The sequence below is a fragment of the Salvia hispanica genome, chromosome 3, assembly GCF_029641045.1.
Source record: "Salvia hispanica isolate PSC_SH4W2 chromosome 3, Shi_PSC_v1, whole genome shotgun sequence".
Classification (NCBI taxonomy): domain Eukaryota; kingdom Viridiplantae; phylum Streptophyta; class Magnoliopsida; order Lamiales; family Lamiaceae; genus Salvia; species Salvia hispanica.
Genome location: NC_142694.1, coordinates 7,696,904 through 7,718,451, shown reverse-complemented (window position 1 = coordinate 7,718,451; position 21,548 = coordinate 7,696,904). Strand labels below are relative to the sequence as shown.

General features: G+C 35.9%; 2 protein-coding genes and 1 long non-coding RNA gene across 3 annotated transcripts; 2 read left to right on the top strand and 1 right to left on the bottom strand.

The window, feature by feature from the left end:
* Positions 1-1,383: 1,383 nt before the first annotated feature.
* Positions 1,384-2,841, bottom strand: LOC125209141 (lysM domain receptor-like kinase 3). The gene has a single exon (XM_048108751.2). The coding sequence runs from the start codon at positions 2,725-2,727 to the stop codon at positions 1,384-1,386; it is 1,344 nt and encodes a 447-aa protein (XP_047964708.2). The 5' UTR covers positions 2,728-2,841.
* A 1,133-nt stretch (positions 2,842-3,974) lies between these two features.
* On the top strand, positions 3,975-13,651 carry EMB2788 (ribosome 60S biogenesis amino-terminal protein). Its single transcript, XM_048112916.2, has 13 exons — positions 3,975-4,212; positions 4,581-5,699; positions 5,863-6,568; positions 6,752-7,241; positions 7,328-7,479; positions 7,603-10,956; positions 11,057-11,260; positions 11,400-11,603; positions 11,699-11,902; positions 12,022-12,531; positions 12,621-13,050; positions 13,153-13,243; positions 13,328-13,651. The coding sequence occupies exons 2-13, from the start codon at positions 4,585-4,587 to the stop codon at positions 13,530-13,532; spliced, it is 7,665 nt and encodes a 2,554-aa protein (XP_047968873.2). The 5' UTR covers positions 3,975-4,212; positions 4,581-4,584; the 3' UTR covers positions 13,533-13,651.
* A 1,981-nt stretch (positions 13,652-15,632) lies between these two features.
* LOC148930045 (uncharacterized) lies at positions 15,633-16,314 on the top strand. The gene is made up of 2 exons (XR_016136354.1): positions 15,633-15,737; positions 15,883-16,314. It is a non-coding gene; the product is annotated as an uncharacterized LOC148930045 (long non-coding RNA).
* Positions 16,315-21,548: the final 5,234 nt, after the last annotated feature.

The following is a 21,548-nucleotide window of genomic DNA, read 5'->3' as shown; positions in this document are numbered from 1 at the left end:
TCGCCGGACTGGACTCGTTGTTGTTGTCCATCGCTTGATGTTGCTCTTGTACAGAAATTTGGAGAGAGAGAAAACTCGTTAAAACAAGTGGTGCAAATGAAAATGAAACTAAAATCGCGTATATATAGATTTTCAAAAAAATTTAAAAAAAAACGAAAATGGGCGCTGGCCGATCGGCACGCCACAATGGCGGCCAGCGCACGCGAATCGGCTAGCCCACGCCGATTTTCGACTGGCCAGTTGCAATGGTTCGGCTAGCCGACCTGCTAGCGACGCGAATCGGCTAGCCGCTACTGTGGATGCTCTAATTCTTGATGTTCCTCCATTGGATTTTATTTCGCTTAATTAAATACTCAACTCTCATCGCTAATTAGTTACTCAATTAGCTCGATCAAGTAGAAATATTTTTCTAGTAAACATTAGCGTTTTTAAATTTATTTTATTTTATTTTCTCTTCTATTTTAACTTTTTATCATACTATATTACTATATTCAACTTAATTACTAGCAGTAGTATTTTCTTAAATTTCACATCCAAAAGAAATACTCTCATTTAACGATAGAAGGAAAAGACAATAATAATTTGGCAACATATTATGTAATTTGTAAAATTATCCGTTAGGCCATGCACAACTCAGTGATTTATGCTTGACTTCGATATAGAATTCCGAGCACGTGAATTTATAAAGTTGTAATTAAATGGATTCCATTGAACAAAATGTCTAAGGTTTGGGTCAGTCCATAAGTAGAAACAACTAACTAATCTTCAATTTAATTTCCTTCAGTGCCAAACTGTCTCAGAGTATATTAACTTAAGATTAGGACGCTTATTGAGCATGTATAGCCATGCTTTCATGTTGCGACGTGTAGGAGAACGCCATCTTGCTCAGTCGAAGTCCTCATTTTGTTATGTTATTTTAATTTTTAGTGCTCAATAATTTTGGATAGTGCTAAAAACATGTGAATTTTGTAAGTGTTTTCTATTAAATGTTGTGGTTGTGGATGCCCTAGTATAGTGACAATTGTTGGAACATTTTAATATAGTCCAACATGATAGTCTAAAGATTGTATAATATGTATGCCTATTTATTGATTGACCCGATTACGTGATCTACTAAGGTTATACTATAATTTATAGGGTCAAACGATTATCTATGAAAGTATGAGGACTATTGTGCAAATACTAATTTGGATAACTCTAATTTTGTTATGGGTGAAATTAAAGTTATAATAAAGTTAGAGACTTATTCTCTAAATACATGGTTATGGTCCCCAAGTGCAACCTATAAATAGGTCAATAGATTCTCATTCCTATTGATCAAACGTAATATCAAGACTTCACATATTACAGATAATCTGTGAGAGAACGTTGTCACTTGGAATACTAATTTCCATACTTCGGTATCATCAAGAACATCAACACCAGAATTTGAATCCATGTACGCTTCCACTTTATGTTTATCAATCGTATTCGACACGTGTGATTTATGTGAATCATTAATTTGATTTCTAACACAATAACCATGGTGAGTTGTACAATTAATAAACATTGAAATTCTCCTTTGGTTCGATGACTTAAAAGGTCTAGATCTATGTGAATTGAATGAGTAACAGGACATGTAATGTCTTGGCTGACTGGATCATCAGCCACACAATCCAATGCCAACCGCGTTAGCCTCTCCACCACCTCCACCGGATAAGAGTCCTTCAGCCTCTTGTCCACCCACTGCCTCAACCCGCCTCCGCCACCCTCCACCGCCTCTCTCCCTGCATCCACAACCGATATCCTCACATATCTCCCACTCTCCTCATCAACTCTATACGTCAACGTCTCCATCCCCGATACCAGCTCAAGAATCACTACCCCAAATGCATAAACATCGCATTTCTGTGTGGCAATCCCACTTCTTTGAAACTCCGGGGCCATGTACCCTCGAGTCCCTTCAAATTTATCAATCTTACTAAGCCCCACATTTTCCCTCGTGATCTCACCACATAGCTCGGATGTACCAAAATGGCAAATTTTAGCATGCAAATCCGGCTCAACAACAATAATGCTACTACTCTTGATATGATTGTGAACGAACTCAAATCCTAATCCAGTCGAATTATGGACATAATCCAAGCCGTGCGCTATGTCTGATGCAACGCGTATGCGAGACGCCCAATTCGACAACACCGTAAAATTAGGGTTATTTCGATTTTTCAAACAATCAGAGAGACTAGCACCAGCAACGTAATCGTACACCAAATATGCATAACCATCGGAAATTGAAGCCCCCTTGAGCTTAATCAAGCTAGAGTGATGGCTCTTGCAGATTACCGAGAGGCGTTCGACGAGCTGTGCAGTGTCCAATTGGCGGCGGAAGCGCCGCTGCACGACTAACGACTGCTGATCGCGGACGCTGCGCAGCCACGCCGTGGAGGAGGACGAGGAAGAATGTGGCTTGAGCAGGAAATTGTTGGTGGCAGCGCAGATTTCCTGGAAGTCATAGATTTGGGTCTGGTTGGGTAGGACCGTTTCGCGGATGCTGGAGAGGTTGGTGCGGCGGGAGTCCTTGTAGAAGGTGGAGGTGGAGGTGGTGCTGGGAATGATGATATCTTCGGAGCCGGTGGAGAAGGAGGATGAAGTTTGGGAGGTGTTTTTCGTTTGAGTTGATGATGAAGATGACGATTTTGGGGTGGGTTGGATGACTTGTTTGATTATTTTCTTCTTGGATTTGCACATGAAGGAGAAAGGGGCTCTGAAGGCGATGAGAAAAGGGATTGGGGAGTGGAGAGGGAGAGTGGATGTAGGAGCGGCGGCGGAGCGCGGTGGTTTTGTAGGTGGTGGAGGCGAGGAAGAGGTGTTTTGTAGCCTTGTAGGGGGTGGAGATGAGAAAGGTGTTTATTGCGGTTGGCGGTTTGGAACTTAGAACTAGTTAGTCAAATCCATTTCGGGATTATGAATTTTTCGGGTCATAAATTTTCAACTCTAACCCGACAAATTTTGGGCTAATCCATTGGTCTATTCGGGCCTAAAAAAAATCGAAAATAAATCATTGTAAACAAAATTTTCCTTTATAAAATAATTTTAAATTTTAGATATTTTTTTCTTCTTAGTTTTAGAATTATAAAATATTCAAAATTTCATAGTTTCCTTAAAATAGTTGGAGAGAAGCCTTTTATCTCGATCAATTACAATATAAACAAAGATTAAATCAATCACTTTTAATTAAAGCTTGTATTCGTGTCATTATTTTTGGCATTGTACGTGATTTTCTTTATGAAAATTAAAATCATACCTTACATAAATTATTAATGATAAATATATTGAGATGTTGATGGGCTGATTTTTAACTTAGTACTATTGATCAGCTTTGGTGGTTGTAAACAGTAGTGATAGCTGATGGGACGATGGAATAATGAGTCGACGTGGAACTTGAAAATTGATAGTGTGGGATCGAGTGAAAAAGTGTATGAAAATGGTTGAAGAAGAATAATGATTGTGCCACATGAAATTAAAATAATTAAAAAAAATCTCTAAAACTTAATATTTTTTAATTAAAAGTTGCAACTTGTCGGGCCGAGCCACAATCTGTTCGGGCCCATCCGTTTAATCCGCCAACCCGTTCAGGCCATCCTGTTTAACCCGTCAACCCATTCAGGTTACAAAATTACAGCCCTCTGCTAATTTATCGGGCTATTCGGGCTGACCCATGAGTTTAGGATTGGAGTGACCTCCCTAAATTTTCTCGATTTTAAAATTGGGGGGTTGAATATGTCCATGTATTTTCAAGTATTGGGTTGTTATTGTACCGACCAGGAAATATTCAACCACCCAATTCCAAAAAGTAAGTAAAATTAAATTTAAATCAGAAATTAACAAATCATATTAGAAAGTGAAATTAAATTAATTTGCGAATTTAAAAGTGAAATGAAATTTAAATAAAATAAATTAAAAATAGTTTAGTTAGGAGTTAGGGCAGGCTCCCGCTTCAATTCTAATTCTGGGCAGTCGCTGCTCTCTTCCTTCAGTCTCTCTCTCGTCTTCTCCACTATCTGACTCTCTCTCAGTCCCTCCGACTACGGCGTCCGCCGCCTCTCCATCCCACTCTCAATCTGGCTGACTCTCCACAAGGTCGCCCGCTGCCTATCCACGACGTCGACGTTCGGTCCCTCCTGGCCTCCTAGACCGCCGCCCGCCGCCGTCTGCCACTTTGCTTATTATAAGGTTCACCCATCTTTATTCAATCTAGTAGGAGTACTATATTTTACTTTGGAGTGTGGATGAATATTTGGAATGGAATCGATTAATATCAGCATTGGTTGATGCTTGTTTGCTGTTTGTATAAGCATGCCGCGCTCCATATCACGAGCGTATTTTGTAATTAGCATTTATTATTTGAGTTTGAATAGATTAAGCACGACCATCAATATCTTGCTGGAAATTTACTTAGTAGCAGTATTAAATTGGCAAAATCAGCCAGTTTGAAACTTTTTTGAAATTCGGGTACCTGGTAACCTGGGTTTAGGCTTTATGATAAACAAGCACTGTAAACTCTAAGCCTCATTTCTCACTACTCTGTTATCGAATTTCAGAATAATGGAGACGAAAGAGCAAAAATTCTCAGAATTTGCCATCAAAATCAGCCATGAAGCAAAGCTCAAAGAGATCCTCCGGAACTTAAACTCCATCGAATCACAGCTCTTTTCCGACGCCGCGAAAGAATTCACTAAAGTGCTCAAATCGGACGTAGGCCCTGAATTTCTTCAGTCATATGTTCAAACATCTTCCAAGCTCGTGGAAATCTCACAGGCGTGGGAATCTCGCCAGGGAAAGCCCGGTTTTTTGCATATTTTGAATTTAGTTTCTGCAATTTTGAAGCCTTGGAAGGATAAAGTGGGAGGTGGTGGTGGTAGTGATGCTGGACGGTGGTTGGATAAGTTTGCGCGGTCGTTGATTGAGGAGAAGATGGGGGATTTGTATAAGGAATTGAATAGCAAAGAGGCCAAGAGGCAAAATGCTGTGCTTTATTTGCTGGCGTCGATTGTCTTGCGTAATTCTCACTTGGCATGGGAAGTAGCAAAGGTTTTCGACTTCAAGCTTGCTGTTTTCCCCAAGCTGGCGGAAGTTAGGTTGAGAGTGAAGAAGCTTGATGAAGGGAGGAGGAAGATCCACTCCACAAGAAAAGCATTTGTCCGTTTTGCTATGTCGTTTTTAGAGGTGGGCCATCCGAGGTTGTTGAGGGGTATTTTGCAGCAAAAAGAGATGTATTCGGGGGTGTTGAGAGGGCTAGGGAATGATGATGAGGAGACTTTAGTTTATGTTTTGTCAGTATTACGCGATAGAGTGCTTGTTCCGGAGTCTATTGTGCCTCCAGGCCTTAGGAGTGTTCTTTTTGGGAACGTTACGTTAGAGCAATTGATTAGTGTTTCGGGGAGGAGCGAGTTTGTGCATGCAGCAGAGTTGGCACACAATGTGTTGATGATGGTGTGCATTGATCCTGAGAATGGCTTGATGCCCGATTTGAACAGGCATCCGAATCCTCTACATGGGAATTCTAGGCGTCTTTTGAGTCTAATGAAGAAATTAAAGGCAACAGAAGTTGTGTACCATAAGGAACTGCTTTTGGCCATTGTGAGAGGGCGGCCTTTGTTTGGTTCTTTATACTTGGATGAGTTCCCTTATAGCATTGAAGATGTTGCATCAGATAACTGGTATGAGTTCTTAATCTATGTTATCCTTTTTTAATAAATTACTTAAGTTGTTATGCTGATATGCGCATTTTGCACAATTAAAAAGACACACAACATATCTATGTTGAATGTATTTATGTATGTATGTATTATGCTCTACATGGAATGACTGAGTTACTTGCAGGTTTCCTACTATTTCATTGGCTGCTGCAGTGGTTTCCTCAGTCAGTGTTGGGCATGGCTTTGCTGATAAACATGCACCTGACAGTGAAGACGTGCAAAACATTATAAAATGCATCAGACCACGCCCTTTTAGTAGATCAATTATTACAAAGGGGCTACTTCATGCCGATTCCCTAGTGAAACATGGAACATTGAAGCTTGTGATTGAGGTCTTACATTTGTTTGATTATTTGGTGAAAACTCTAGATACTTTTTATACAGACCATCAAATGTGTGGCTGGGGAACTTTGAAGGAAGAGATTCAAAATGATGTCAGAATGTTGCTTCCTGATCCTCAAGTTTTGTTGTCTTTGCTTTCTCCCTTAAGTAGCCATGTCAAGAGTCTCGAATCTGCTTTAAAAAGGAAGGCTGAAGCAGAAATTGTGCCAGAACATTGTGGTAACTCTAGTAAGAGGTTGAAAAGTTCACATGCAAGTGAAGACTTGGATTTGGTTATAAGTGGAGTAAACTCTTCTGGAGTGAATTTGTTTGAGGAAGGGGAAGATGTAGATTCAGATGGTGAGCAACCACTAGAAAATGGAACTGATATTGATCGATGTGTTAGAGATATTTGGGGTTTAAGTCAGTGTTCCGCATCACAGACTAATATAAAAGATGTAGATACGTTCTTTTACTCCAAGATACTCGATTCTCTCAAGATCTATTACGTAAGTTCTGGTATTTAAATTACAATGGCGCACCATAACTGTTATCATATTGAGGATAGGAATCATATTACTAGGCATCCTTTCATTTCGTAATTTTTATGCATAAAATCCCTAATGCTTGCTTTCTTTGTCTATTTTTTTTGGCAATGTCTATAACTCATTAGCATTTAATCTGTCTTGCAGAGAACCATGCCTATGGCCATGGAGAGATCAGTTGATTTTTTTAAATTAATACCGAATAATCCACTGGCATTACCAACAATCCTGCAGCAGTCTTTATTGCAACTGCTCAATGAACATGTCAGTCAGATTTCTAAAGATGTGACCCCTATCACAAGCCCACCGCAAATGTACAGGCATCTGCATCCATTTCTCATCTTATTAGTGGGATCACCACTCAAACAGATAAAGGAACAAGCTTATGCCTTAGCAGAGACAGCCATCTTAAGCACCGGCGCATTTGACAAGAATGTAAAGGAAATTTGTGCCTGGTTCTTTTTCATACCCGGCTATACAGATAATTTCCTTGGAGAACTAGAAGTTCAGATCCTACAAGAGTTGTCATCAGTTATTGTTTCTTTCCTATGTGATGCTGTTTCCACCACCGGAAACAACTTATACAAGTATATGGAATCATTGAAGAATTACATCTATGATGCAGAAGGTGGCAAAGGTAGCCGGTAACACTTCCCTTCTTTCCATTCGTTTACATCCTTTTAATGTTTTGTTGAATTTATGCTTTTTACATGGTGTTGGCAGATCTGTCTCCTGAAGTAAGCCCTTTTATTATATGTGTACTGGAGAAGTGTTTGCGCTTGCTCAGCTCTGAATCAGGATCCTTCACGTTACCTCAGAAGTCGTTGATATCATTGTATGTTTCCAACACAATCAAGTATCTATTAGACACACAGGTATAGTGCCATGGTTGTTTAATCTTCATGCCATATGTGCGCGTGCATTTGTTTGTACATGTATTTCTTGTCATCTTTCTCACTCCATTGATCTTTGGATGAAATGCAAATAACTTTTGCCAGGTGAAAGCTGAAGCATTGTCGGGTTTAGTTAATCGCATATTATCTGAGAAGCTTGAGAACAACAATGTTGATGTACTCGAATTCGCTGAATGTCCATGTGAATGGAGACCACTGAAGATTCTGTTACGTTTTGCACGAGATATATTACATCAACAGTGTTATGGCATAAATTCCAATGTGAAGGATATTGAGCGACCAGATAGTTCTTTTGTCAAAACTCTTGCAGATATTGAAGATGTTTTAAAAACTGAGTATCACATTGGGCTTGTTGGATTGAGTGTAGGGTTTTCTTTCTCGTTGATGTGCACAAGACGAGATGAGCTATTGCACAATTTTCCTACAGTCTTATCTATATCGATTAACCTGTCTGAGGTACCTTTCTCAGTTTTGTCATCCATTTTGTTCCTTGAATCAAGTTATCTTGATGATGTCATAGAGCTATGGCCTGAACTGTTCGCTGCTGCTCTAGATAATGTTGAGAACTCTGAAGAAAAGGGGGAGAGTTTGTATAATGCTGATCATGATTCAGTAGGAGCTGCCTCTTTTGCATTATCCCGTTACTTAAAAATTGTCCCGTTCTATGCACTGTTTTCATCCATCGCACAAAGTTGCAGCCTGCATCTAGTAGAGCGGCCAAGACTTCAAAAGTTGTTGTTGGATAAGGTTACTGGGATTGCACCTGATCATTTAATTTCTTCATTGTGCAATGTACTCTTCTGGATTAATCACACAAGGTCATGCGATGGACTCAGATCTCTGGAGGAGCTTGAGATCCTTTCTGAAACATGCTTCATGCTTGCAGAGCACTTGTTGAGACAATTGTTGATTGAGAATGTGGACACTGTTATATCAGCTCATGACAAAGAGCCTCTACAACTACATCGTGTGGTTGATGTGGCAGAAATCATCTTTACCAATACTGCTTTAACTGCATCACTGAATTGTTCTTTGTCTGGTGATAATGTACTTTCGGATTCAGTCTTTGGAGAAACTATGGAAAAACTGCTTGAGTTAGCCAGAGAAGGAATTTGTAGAATGGATGTCAATGCCCTGAACTTGTTAAGAACAGCTTCTGAACTCTTGTCTGTTGTGCATGGTGGTAATATATCTGCACGAGTTATAAATGGCAGAAGGCGCATATCCCGAGCATTTAATTTGCTGAAAGAGAAGCTATTTCTGATATTCAAGACTAGGTTTGATGCTTCCGTCGAGTCCATGGACTTTAAACCCTTGCTTCCAACATTCTATGCTTTACACTCTTTCATTAGCTTCATATCTCCCTGTGAGCTGCTTGAATTGGTGAGTTGGTCATTCTCTCAGATCGATATTAATGATGCAACCTTTCATATGCCATCAAAAAGAAATGCTCTTTTTATTGGGTTGCACCTCGCCAGTTGCACTTTTGATTTCCTCGCAGAACACATGAGGCAGCCATACTTGGAATACAAGCCATATAGTTTTTCTGGTGGAACTGAGACACATTTTGATGTTCTTTTGTTCGAGAGGATCTTTTTCCAATTACTACAGGTTGGCAGCCATTTGAAACTGGATATTGCTGATGCTTGTCTGCTCAAAGCTTTCACTGTTGTGAAAATGCATAAAGGTATTCATCATTCACATCTTCCTTCTGTTATGGTTTTACAAAGAGTTGTTGCAACCATTCCCATAAATATAATCTCATATTGCTTGCAAAAGATTAACAGAACGAGAGCTGACCTGGTGTATGATATTGTTGTAATGAGTCCCCTGCATATGTCTGTGTTTGGATCTATGTTATTTAAAATACTGGATAAGTCTTTACCTCCTGCCAATGTAATACAAGGAACTAGTAAACACTGTTTCTCTGATGAAGAATTACTGATGGTTCTGCCAACTGTCTTGTTGTACTTAAATACGGTTATTCCTAAATTTGGGGGACAGCTCTGCAAGGCCTTTGAAGCTATATGTTTGGCATATGGGCCTGTACTCTTGAGTGATTTTTCTAAGTGGAAGAGTTTTGTCTCGGATAGAATTTTTGAGATTGGATTTGATGACATGATTGCGTCCAAAGAAGAATATTCAGATCTTTTCTCATACAGTCTTCTTGGGAAAACAATCCTGGTGGTACGAGATCACCTTATATTAGGTGAAAAATTTATCGCGGTTGGTAGAAGATTGGATCTATATAATTCCATTTGTCCATCTACCACTGACCATATAGTTGACGACTTCTGCGGCAAGACTGGAGGTCGTTCGCTTTTGAAGCCTTTAGATTTTGTGAACAGAGTTGTTGCAAAGATAAACTTGTGCAGGGTGCTGTTGTTTACAGAGCATACTCAGGTGGATAATGGAGAGAAAAAGGTAGATTCTCCAAAAGTTACCATTAACATGGCAACATCAAGAATCCATTTTCTAAAGATATTGATTAATTCCTGGATATTGATTGTCAAGAAATTCCAAGATAACATTGACTACATTGGAAATGTTGATGGCGATAAACTATCAGTGTTTAGATTTTTGGAAGTCTTTGTAATGAATAACGTACTGGAATTGACAACAGATATGCATGACTCTTTGATTGAGCTGGACTCTCACCCCTTCATAGAGCAACTTGTTAAATCATTTCTTCTGTACAGATTTGGAGATCCTGTAACACTGAGGATGCTTAGAACTATTCTCGCCAATATATCTCATTGGAAATTTTCATGCGATTCATCCATACAGCTATTGCTTGCTCACTCCCAGTTTGCAAATTCCATTCATGTGGCCTGTCAGTCATTTGTTTCTTCTAAGTTTGGACTTGTATTTACTCCCATGCAGAGCATTTTAAGATTGTTTCTTGTTGGTCGCGGTGGACCAGATACTTTGGATTACAAAAGCAATGAATTGAAAGATAGGGAGACTCTTCATTTGCTTGAACTTGTTAAGCTTGTAAGAGTACTTCTACATATATATGCTCAGCAAAGAGAAGTAAATTTTGGTGAAGACACTGGTATAAATGGTCAAGAGTTGATTCATCTTCTTCTAATGGCATATGGGGCAACGTGTTCCGAAGTTGATTTGGAAATATATAATTTATTATTGGATATAGAGTCCAATGATGAATCATGTGCTGGAACTGTTGCTCGAACAGATTATCTGTGGGGCATTGCATCTTTAAAGGCGAGAAAAGATTTGGAACATGACAGAGTTACGCAGTCTGTTGACCAAAACAACATGGAAGTCTATGAACGTCGAAAAGATAAGTTCAGAGAGAATATTCCGATTGACCCAAAGATATGTGCTCAAACTGTGCTCTTTTTTCCTTACAACAGAGTTGTTTATGGAGGAAATTCACCGAAGCTTCAAAAAGCTAGTTCAGTAGTTGTGCATGAGGTACTTACATTTAAATACCAATTCACATTCAAGCATCTTTATATGCTGGAAAAATTAATGTTTATCATACCCTTTTGCTCACTGGTCTTTTTTTGTACAGGACCCTTCTACTACTGTCCAGATATATGATCCCGTCTTCATCCTCCGATTCTCAATTCACTGTCTTGTGATGGGCTATATTGAACCTATTGAATTTGCTAGTTTAGGCTTGCTTGCTGTCACCTTTGCCAGTATATCTTCACCTGATGATGATATGAGGAAATTGGGATATGAATCACTAGTAAAGTTCAAGAGTGCGCTAGAGGTACTTAATTCTTTTTAGTGTCATTTATGAACGATTATTGTACTTCATATGCTGTAACTCTAGTTCTATTGCTTCTATAGAAAGTGTTCCATTTATATCTAGCTTTTACACATTTGACAATTGGACCGGTTATGTACAGAAATGTCAAAAGAAGAAAGAAGTGGTACGGCTTCGTCTTCTACTTACATATTTGCAAAACGGAATAGAAGAGCCGTGGCAAAGGATTCCATCTGCCATTGCTGTGTTCGCTGCAGAGGCTTCTGTAATACTGTTGGACCCGTCCAATAATAATTATTCTACCATAAGCAAGCATCTCAGTAATTCCCCTAGCATGAACATGAAGGTATGACACCCATGGTCCAGTTAATGGCTATCCAGTGTTTTACTTTTGGATATCTAGGCTTCTACATTAACTTAATGTTATGTTAAAAATGCCAGGTTATACCATTATTCAAGAATTTTTTCTGGAGTACCTCAATTACTTTTAAAGCAGATAGAGTATGGATGCTTCGATTGCTATGTACGGGGCTGAATACAGAAGATGATGCTCAAACATACATCCGAAACTCCATTTTTGAGACCCTCATTAGTTTTTATACTTCTCCTCTTTCAGATAATGAGTCGAAGGAGCTTATAATTCAGGTTTGATTGGTTGCAGTATCTTAGTTGTGTGGATTCAGTTGACTTAGTGTGGAATTATTTCTTTATATATTATACTGTCCAAATATTCTGTTAATTTCCTTGACTGGTGTCTGGTGCAGGTAGTAAAGCAGGGCGTACTGTTACATAAAGCAGTCTGGTTTTTAGTTGAACACTGTGGTGTCATTTCATGGCTGTCATCTATTCTTCCTTTTCTCCATGGGAGTGGATTTGAAGACCAGAGAAAATTTGTCCTGGCACAACTGCCTATAATATTGGAGGTTGTAAGTTGTATTACATCACCAAGAAACATTGTCGAGTGGCTGCAGAAACATGCTATGGAGCAGCTTTCAGAACTTGCATTGCATTTGTACAAAATCCTAGTTAGCAGTGTTGAACTTATTAAGGATCAGAGCAGCATTTGTGTCTCAATTTTGCAAATATTGGCATTAGTACTGAAGATATCACAGAAGAGGAAGATATATCAACCGCATTTCACATTGTCAGACGAGGGTTTATTCCAACTATATGAGGCTGTTGAAGCATGCTCGAAATCCATTTACAATCCTATCATGGGTTTGGGTCTCAAAGTTGTTCTTATGAGTACTCCTCCAGTCACTATTCTGCAAATGGTACATCCCCTCTGTTATTTGTGTTTGTCAAATTTCATATAGTTAGGTTCTAAACCTCCTGTTTCACACTCATATGCATCGTCTATCAGGATAAGGAGAAGCTTTTGAAGTTCTTGAGATGGGCAGTTACCACCGCTCTCCAGTCGAAGTCGGAAGAATTGGATACTGGCGAAGATTCTGATCATCATTTGATTGCAGGATCGGAGAAGAAACAAATTGAAGAATCCCTTGACTCAAAACTTTTGCGGTGGCTAACTGCCTCAGCGATCCTTGGAAAAGTTACTTTGAATTCGAGAAAACTCAACGATGGCAGTGTCTTGGAAAAATCTAGCCTCCACGCTTTGCAGTCTTGGTTAGAATGCCCTGAGAAAGAGACTAAGGAAACTGTGGAATATGGTTGTGGAGAAATATTAGCTGCCGCAATAATTCAGCTGTTAAAGCAGCTGAACTTCAGCCACCAACTACTCCCGTCTTCTGTTTCTGCACTGTGTCTCCTACTTCTTTCCGACACCTCCACAGGTTTTATTCCATTTCTTAATTTCATCAAATATGACTCTTGTCGTAAATTTCTATTCAATGAGTGATGACTCTCCTTGTAACCGTCTACAATTTCCTATGTAGGTTTGAAGAGTTTGAATGGGGTTCGAAGTTGTTTGCCATCACTTTGTTCGAAGATACAGTGGCCCGTCGAAGCAATTCCTGCTTGGAGATGGTATAAGATACTCGTCTTGTGGAGATTGTATATCCATCCTCTCTACCTAGTTAAAGCCGTTTGCTGATCATTGCTCTTGAACAGGTCATATTACCATCCATGGAGAGACCTAACCACCAAACTCAGCGACGTTGAGAAACTGGACGAAATCCATGCCTGTGAGAGGCTGCTAGCGGTGGCTTCTAACGTTGTCACGGAGAAATCGGGATGCAGCCATTTTTTCGATCTTAAAGATGTGGACAAGTTGCGAGTACATGAATGGGAGAGAACTCTTATTCATTCTGAATAACTGTAGGTATGCTTCACAGTGAACATATTCAGCAAATTAAGAGTGTATTCTTCAGCAAATATTCCCCATAATACATTTTTTTTGCGTTTCCATTTAATGCATCAATTGCTATATACCTATTTACTTTTTTGAAGTTGATATAAGCTAAAAAATATTGTATCATCTTCTTTTAAGGTTATGATCATAGTACTATTTTGAAAACTTTTCATGCAGGAAAAATAATACAGTAAACTAATTGTATTTTCATGAAGGTATTTTTATTGTATTTTTGAAACAAATGCAAAGATAATTATCTATCCGTTGAAATAGGGATGATTATCATATCATAAATAAGGAGTATCATAAATATACGATAATTAGTATAGGAATGTAATCAAATGTAAACTCTAAATATTATATAAATTCCAAACTATGATTTGGACTATGAAAAATTGTCAACATATTACAAAATAATAGCAATAGAAAATATCAACACAGTGTCAATGGTTGACACCGTATTGACATTGTGTTGACAACAAAATCTTAAAATTTTATACTATGTTGACACTGTATTGAAAAATTTGGAGTTTGTATAATATAGGAGTTTGCATTTTATCACTACTCAATTAGTATATTTCTAAAAGATTATCTAGTTTTCATTTTTAGTAGTAAGTTTTTTTTCTTAATAAGATGGGTTAATCTCTACTAATAATATTTTACTTCAGGAACTTATTATATTGATATCGCTTATATTTTAAGAATTTCATATTAAAATTTACGTGATCCACTAAATCTCTATTTTTATTACATAAGTACCTGAACTTATTATAAGAATAACTGGGTCTGGAAGTACGTATTTATAACATACAAATTACAGAAAAATATTTATTCTATACTTCTACTATACCAATTCATTTTAAATTTATCCCAAAGAATTGTATTCATGTTTGTATGTATGTATGATTATTTAAATAATAATTAAAGTTCATTTAAGTTTTGATTATAATTTATTTTTCTCAATTATTTCTTCGTGTACAAAACTAAATTTAAAGTTTTTTCAATTCTTTCCATTTTCAATTTTCCCTTTCTAATAGAGACACCAATTAAGTACACTAATTTCAACCATAATTAAGTACTGATTACTAATACAATCGAGTAATTCCCTATCGCCACATAAACAACTTTCTATGATTTTGATTCCGCCACTTTCTTAGGTATTTCCTTCACAATTATTAGGATTCTTACGTATTTAGATATTTAAAATATAATTTTATTTCTTTTATACAATTGATACAATTATTATTATATTATAAATCATTAATTAATATTTTAAAATAACAAAATTATGATTTGTACTTAATTATAATAAATAATAATAAATAACTATAATTATAATAATTATTATTATACTAACGCTTAATCATTATTATTATTTTATTTCCTCTCTTACTTTATTTTCTCTACTTTTATCTCTTTCCTATACTTTATTATCTCTTCACTTAATATATTTTTAATATATCTTTCTTAATCTCTGTATCGAAAAGAAGTGACTCTACTACTAGGGATTAATAATAATAATAATAATAATTATTATTATTATTATTATTATTAATAATAATAATTATTATTATTATTGTTATTATTTATTAAAATTTGAAATCGTGAATTACATACCATTACTAATAAATAACTATATTTATAATATCATTTTGTTATTATGTTACATAACTTATTAAAATAAAATCTTAAACTAATTATTTAAATGATGCATTGTAATAATATAAATAATATTATAATTATCACTAATGTTTTTAATAAATTAATTAGTAGTACTATTTTCATTTCAGTGTTTAAATTAAAAAATAAAATTTAAAATCTAGATTTTTTTTTCGAACACGAGAAAGTAAAACTATTTGAAATCATATTTTTTCATTATTATTTTTTTTGCCAATTTTACTTTTCCATCAAACAAACATGGCAAAAGAAAATAAATTACTTACTTATCCATATTACCATTAATTGAAAAAAGGAAAATTAGAATAAATTGAAAATTCTAGGATTTCAAGAATCAATAGCTTATAAATAGGGCTCTCCCTTATTCTAAATAATATATTCATACAAACATTATATAATCTTTTACAAATTACATCAATATAATGGGAATAGCCAAGCTCTTGCCACCTCTCTTGCTAGGACTACTGCTCTGTGCAGTTGTTGTCTCAGCTGGTATGCACATATTTTTTTTTGTCATATTATTATTCTATCTTTTCAAAGATATACATCGAATAAAATAGTTTTTTAAATTTATATTTGTCTCAAAATTACTTTTCTTATATTTTTGTGATAATTTATTGAAATATGATATTTACAGGTTCAATAGGGGTAGAGAAAGACCAAGCAATTTGCCAATTAAATATTAATTTTGCATGTCTGGTGGGAACACGTGGATTTTGTCAAGATGAATGCACCAGGACGTTACAAGGGTGTCGTGTAAGCGTCCTTGATGCCCGTTGTTTATCTACTGGAAAAGATGACGACACTTATTGTGTATGTTACTACACATGCGAATAATAATTGTATTAGCATAGTAAACTTGAATAATAATATTGGTCAATCATGCTATATTTTTCACTACATCTCTTTGATATCGTCAGTATTACTATTCGTTAATACTTAACATCATGAAAAAGAAAGGGTGCTTCATTTTTTGACTCGCCTTTCTTTTTTATTCTGATGCTTAATATTTTGGATATTTGACGTCAAGATTTTACTGAGAAATGTACGTTCCAATCCTTATCTTTTAGTATATGGTTATTTCCAAGTTACTGTATTTTTAAGTTGAATTGACATGTCGCGTCTATTTTTATTTTTTATTTTTTGATAGTAATTTATTAGATACAAATATAAGGAATAATCAATAAATCAATGATGAGAGACATAAGATTAAAAAATGTTTGTCAAACAAGCTGGATAATTGATACATAGAACATAAATAGAAAGATAAAAGCAAGCAAAACAAATGGCTAGAGCAAGCCCCGACGACCATTCTTCAGTTCGTTCGAAAGAACCGAACAAGCTCTCAAAACGTCACGACCAACTTTTCAAGAGCTTGTTCTGGAGAGAAAGGAAAATTATGGCACCAACGTAACCTTGAGTCCACAAGAAGACCGCCTATTAAAACCGATATTAACTCTACTAACAATGTTTCACTTTTATCACTTATTTTATTGATATATCTTATATTTTACCAATTTCTCAATAAATATTGTTACACTTCAATTACTTATTTTATTGGTATATATTATATTTTACTAAATTTTTAATAAAACTCATGGCGTTTAATATGTAAATGCCTATTCATGTGATTGTCGAGATGATCCATTTAATACGTACCATATAGTAATTATGTGTCTTTTAAAATACAAGAAAAATATGATATTTAATGAAAATTTCTTTTGTCTAAGAATTAAATTACTTTCCTTATTTTTCTATAATTAAATCAAGTAGGGAAATTTAATAATTGAAAATCGAATTACTTGTCGTATTTTCTCTAAAGACATTAACTTTACAATTTAGGATCAAATACTTTCATAACACACTCTTTATCAAATAATAAATAGATGTAAATAATTCGATAGTTTGATTTTATAGAGTCTGAACTCTGAACTCTCAATCTGGACGGGGTTACCAAAAATTTTAAATATCTAATAATAAGATAGTTTAATTTGTCCTATTGCAAATGGACTCATGTAAGTATATTGGACTGCTATGTCAATTAAGCCCATTTAATTTCTTGTGTTCTTTTGCACGTTAAAATTCTTTGATTAAATCAACACTTGATTATATATATAAAACCAAGAAGATAATGCAACAAAACATAAAGTATAAAATAATACTTACTTTATTTACGTAGAATAATTATTTTTATTATTTTTTTCGGGATGTTACATTCCATCCCCCATAAAATAATACATTACATTCCATATACTACTAAATAATAAGATTATCTAGTTTTCATTTTTAGTAGTAAGTTTTTTTCTTAATAAGATGGGTTAATCTCTACTAATAATATTTTACTTCAGGAACTTATTATATTGATATCGCTTATATTTTAAGAATTTCATATTAAAATTTATGTTATCCACTAAATCTCTATTTTTATTATATAAATACTTGAACTTATTATAAGAATAACTGGGTCTAGAAGTACGTATTTATAACATACAAATTACAGAAAAATATTTATTCTATACTTCTACTATACCAATTCATTTTAAATTTATCCCAAAGAATTGTATTCATGTTTGTATGTATGTATGATTATTTAAATAATAATTAAAGTTCATTCAAGTTTTGATTATAATTTATTTTTCTCAATTATTTCTTCGTGTGCAAAACTAAATTTAAAGTTTTTTCAATTCTTTCCATTTTCAATTTTCCCTTTCTAATAGAGACACCAATTAAGTACACTAATTTCAACCATAATTAAGTACTGATTACTAATACAATCGAGTAATTCCCTATCGCCACATGAAGCTCACTTTTTTGTTTAGACGGTGTGCTCAGTAAGGAATATCAAACTTCCTAGGTCCAGTGAATCCACTAGATCACAGGGTCTAGGAACTCACAGATCGTTGGAAGATCTCGGTCGTCGGACACACAGAATACCTCTTCAAAACCCTCAACCACGTATACTAAAATTAGCACAGGGAAGTAGGGATCGATCCCACAGAGATGAATGCGTAATTAAACATGTTCAAGGATTGGGGACTATTTTTGGGTTGGCTGCTGCCACGCAATTTGGGTTGAGGAAATTAAACAAAACTTGGAGTTGAAATCTGCTACGCTAACAGCTAGATCTAGGCAGAAACAGAAATCATGCATATAACTGGAACGAGCGAGGCAATTACTAGATCTAAAAAAAACTATTCCCTAAATTATCTAGACCTGGGAAATAAACTGACGGTGGGGACCATTTGCTGAAAAGGTAAAGTACGGATGAAAATCTGAAAAGCAACGAACTAAAGTACTAACTAACAGCGACATCATCTTCTCCAACAATTTGCATAAAACTTTCAGTAAAAACAGAGGTAGGACGTAAATCGAAACGAAGCAGACTGAATTTAAAGCAATTAAACGAAGAACAATTAAAACTAAGCAGATCTGCGACTACTAGACGAAGTAAAATGAAAAGAGAGCAGAAAATTCATGATCCATACACAACTCGGTTTTCCCTGTTCAAATCCACACTTCGGATGCTAAATCCACTCCGGATCCAAGCATCCGAAACAAACTCCGTCCAAATTTATGTCCATAGCTACAGATTCGCCGATCAACCACCGATCAACAACAACAACACAGATCCACAACCTATTTCCCAGATCAAGCACAGAAACATCCAAAACAGAGAATAACATTCAACTTCTGAAATTAAACCTCAAAAACTCAGAATCAACGTAAATCAACACAAGATAAACACCATCATGACATAAACTAAATGCATAGATAATCGGTAAGTGGCCAGTAACTAATCGACTTCAGTAACGTTGTAGTTCGACGGAATAAAAGTGCAAAAACTGAATGTAAGCTGATTATATCTTCGCCCTCCGTGAGGACGGTGTTACCACTAACTTTCTCCGAAGATAAACCCTTAACTACCCCAAAATTCCCATTTTTCCCAAGTGTGAGTAAGTGTGTGAGTTGAGAGCAAAATCATGTATGTATCGTGTGCTGCATGCTCCTCTTTATATAGGCGTAGAAGTGGGTCCAGCAGGGTGTGAATAGTCTTAGTTACTCTCGACTTTGGACTTTCTTCGTCTAGCCATTTTTCTCTTCAACTCTGCTCACTTTCCTTCGCTAGTCCATTGCCTCCGGCTCTTCCTGGATCTAACGATTTCCTTCACACACCTGGCTTAAAAATTGCGTTAGACCCAGTAAAATAAAGTGTTTTTCACCACATAACCGATGCATGAAATTAGCCTTATCAAACTGCTCACACTTAAACCATACTTGTCCTCAAGTATAAAGACAAGAAAAAGAATAAGGAAAATTTCAAAGCACGGTTATCCCCTGACCGACTCTTTAGACTCTTACTTAACACAGACTCCTAGACCTAGACATAACTGACGCACAAATAACAAACACTTAAAATAAATGAAAACACATAGAAACATATGCATGAGCTGTTGGGGATAATCGCAGCAGAAATTGCAAAACAAATAAATTCACATAAGAATCTATTTAGGTGATTATGTGGGTCGATTCAATTTCATGCTTGAACATGTAGAAACATATAATTGCGCAATTAATCACATAATTTAAATTAAATTATGTTGTTGAATACTTACAACAATGATTCTCCAAAGAATCGAAGTGGCTTGCTACTTCTCCACGTGTAGATCTTGAAGCTTGATTGTGAATGCAAGACCAAAGATCTTCTTAACTATGACCCTTAACTCTATTGATCTAAATTTCTTGTGGGAGGAATCTCTTAGAAATTATAAGAATCTTGAAGGAGAAGACAAGAAAGCCAAGTGTGGAGGCTAGGGTTTGTGATAACACACTTGTCTCCTCTCCTTACATTCTTATTTATAGAGTTTATGATGGGCTAGGTTAGGGATCTATGGGGCTTGGATTGGGCCTCCCCTACTGGACCTTCTTTACTAATTAAATTATAATCCATAATTTAATATAAGGCCAATGGAATATTTCTTGTGCCACTATAGAAGAAATATTGACCGCCCATCCAATCCGTGATTACAAGCAATCCGGGTTAACCTCTTTAATATATTATTTCTCGTGTCTAAGACTTTCTATATCCATTAATTAATTTGTAGTCTGCTATAGACTTAAAATTAATTAATATCTTTTATTTCCAAGAGTCTGTCTAGTACGAGATGTATATCAAAATATACTTTTCCTTTTCTATTTATTCTTGGATTAAATCCAAACCGGCCGGGTTTCCGAATAATAGAACTTCTCTCGAACACCTCTTGGGGATATAGTCAAACCACGCAGGCACACGATTCAATGTAATAATAAAACTGACACCATACTAGTTATTAATTACTACTACCCAAGATATCAGGAATATTGGGTTGCGAAAAACCCGCACCTATTGATAAGTCAAAGTAGCGTATGATTAAATAACGTGTGTCCTATATTATTACAAAGATTAGGAAATATTAAATCTCCAAGACATCGTCTTACAGTAGATAGCAACAAAGACGTGTCTATACTTTAGATCCATTCAATGCTATACCACACCAGTGTCACTAGTCATTCTCAAGGTAAAGACGACTTTCGGATGGACACTGCAACCTTTCACGATAGGTAGCCAAAGCCTATCTAGGTTGTGAGAAAGTTTTACTTCTACAAGGTACCGGTTGGGCCACCTACTGTGATGACCTGTTCCACGACCCAACCTTCAATGTAGAAGACTTAGACTGATTTTACTTTCCGGCGTTTTAATTATATAATTTAATATATAATTAAATACGGTCAATACCCATTAAAGTAAAATACACAGTATGAAGAAAATATTTATTATTCTCATTAAATGAAGAGTGTTTACAATATACAAGCAATTTATCAAATTTAAAATAAACTCGAAAAATGCTTTTTAGTATATATGTTCCAACATGAGCTAGCTTCAACTTTTAGGCAACCGTCCCCACAAGATCAAGGTCAATCCAACAGGCTGCACTTCTCCAAATTGGCCCCTTCCCTTCTTCTACCTAATCAATCTGTCAGTTCGTCAAGATAGCCCTTTACTTCCCCAATTGTTGGATTCACTCGATCACTCATTCCTCACCAGGGATGTTAGGACCAATTCTCTCATAAGATATTGCCATAGCACTGAAGCGTCAGGTTATGAGAGTTTTATCCTTTTTACACTTCGTTCTCCCCTTTTTTACTGGGTCAGGTTACTATTGCTTCCTGCCCTTAGACATATTTCCCCTGGACTTCGTCCAGCTTATGCCTCTTTTTTTTTTCATTTCTAATTTTTTTTTCTTTGGACTTTGTCCAGCTTATTCC

Bases quoted from the DNA above. Each gene is read 5' to 3' on its own strand.
- EMB2788 (XM_048112916.2), top strand. From the start codon at position 4,585: ATGGAGACGAAAGAGCAAAAATTCTCAGAATTTGCCATCAAAATCAGC. The intron at 6,569-6,751 runs GTAAGTTCTGGT...TCTGTCTTGCAG, and splicing joins ATTCTCTCAAGATCTATTAC to AGAACCATGCCTATGGCCAT. The intron at 7,242-7,327 runs GTAGCCGGTAAC...TGGTGTTGGCAG, and splicing joins TGATGCAGAAGGTGGCAAAG to ATCTGTCTCCTGAAGTAAGC.
- LOC125209141 (XM_048108751.2), bottom strand. From the start codon at position 2,727: ATGTGCAAATCCAAGAAGAAAATAATCAAACAAGTCATCCAACCCACC.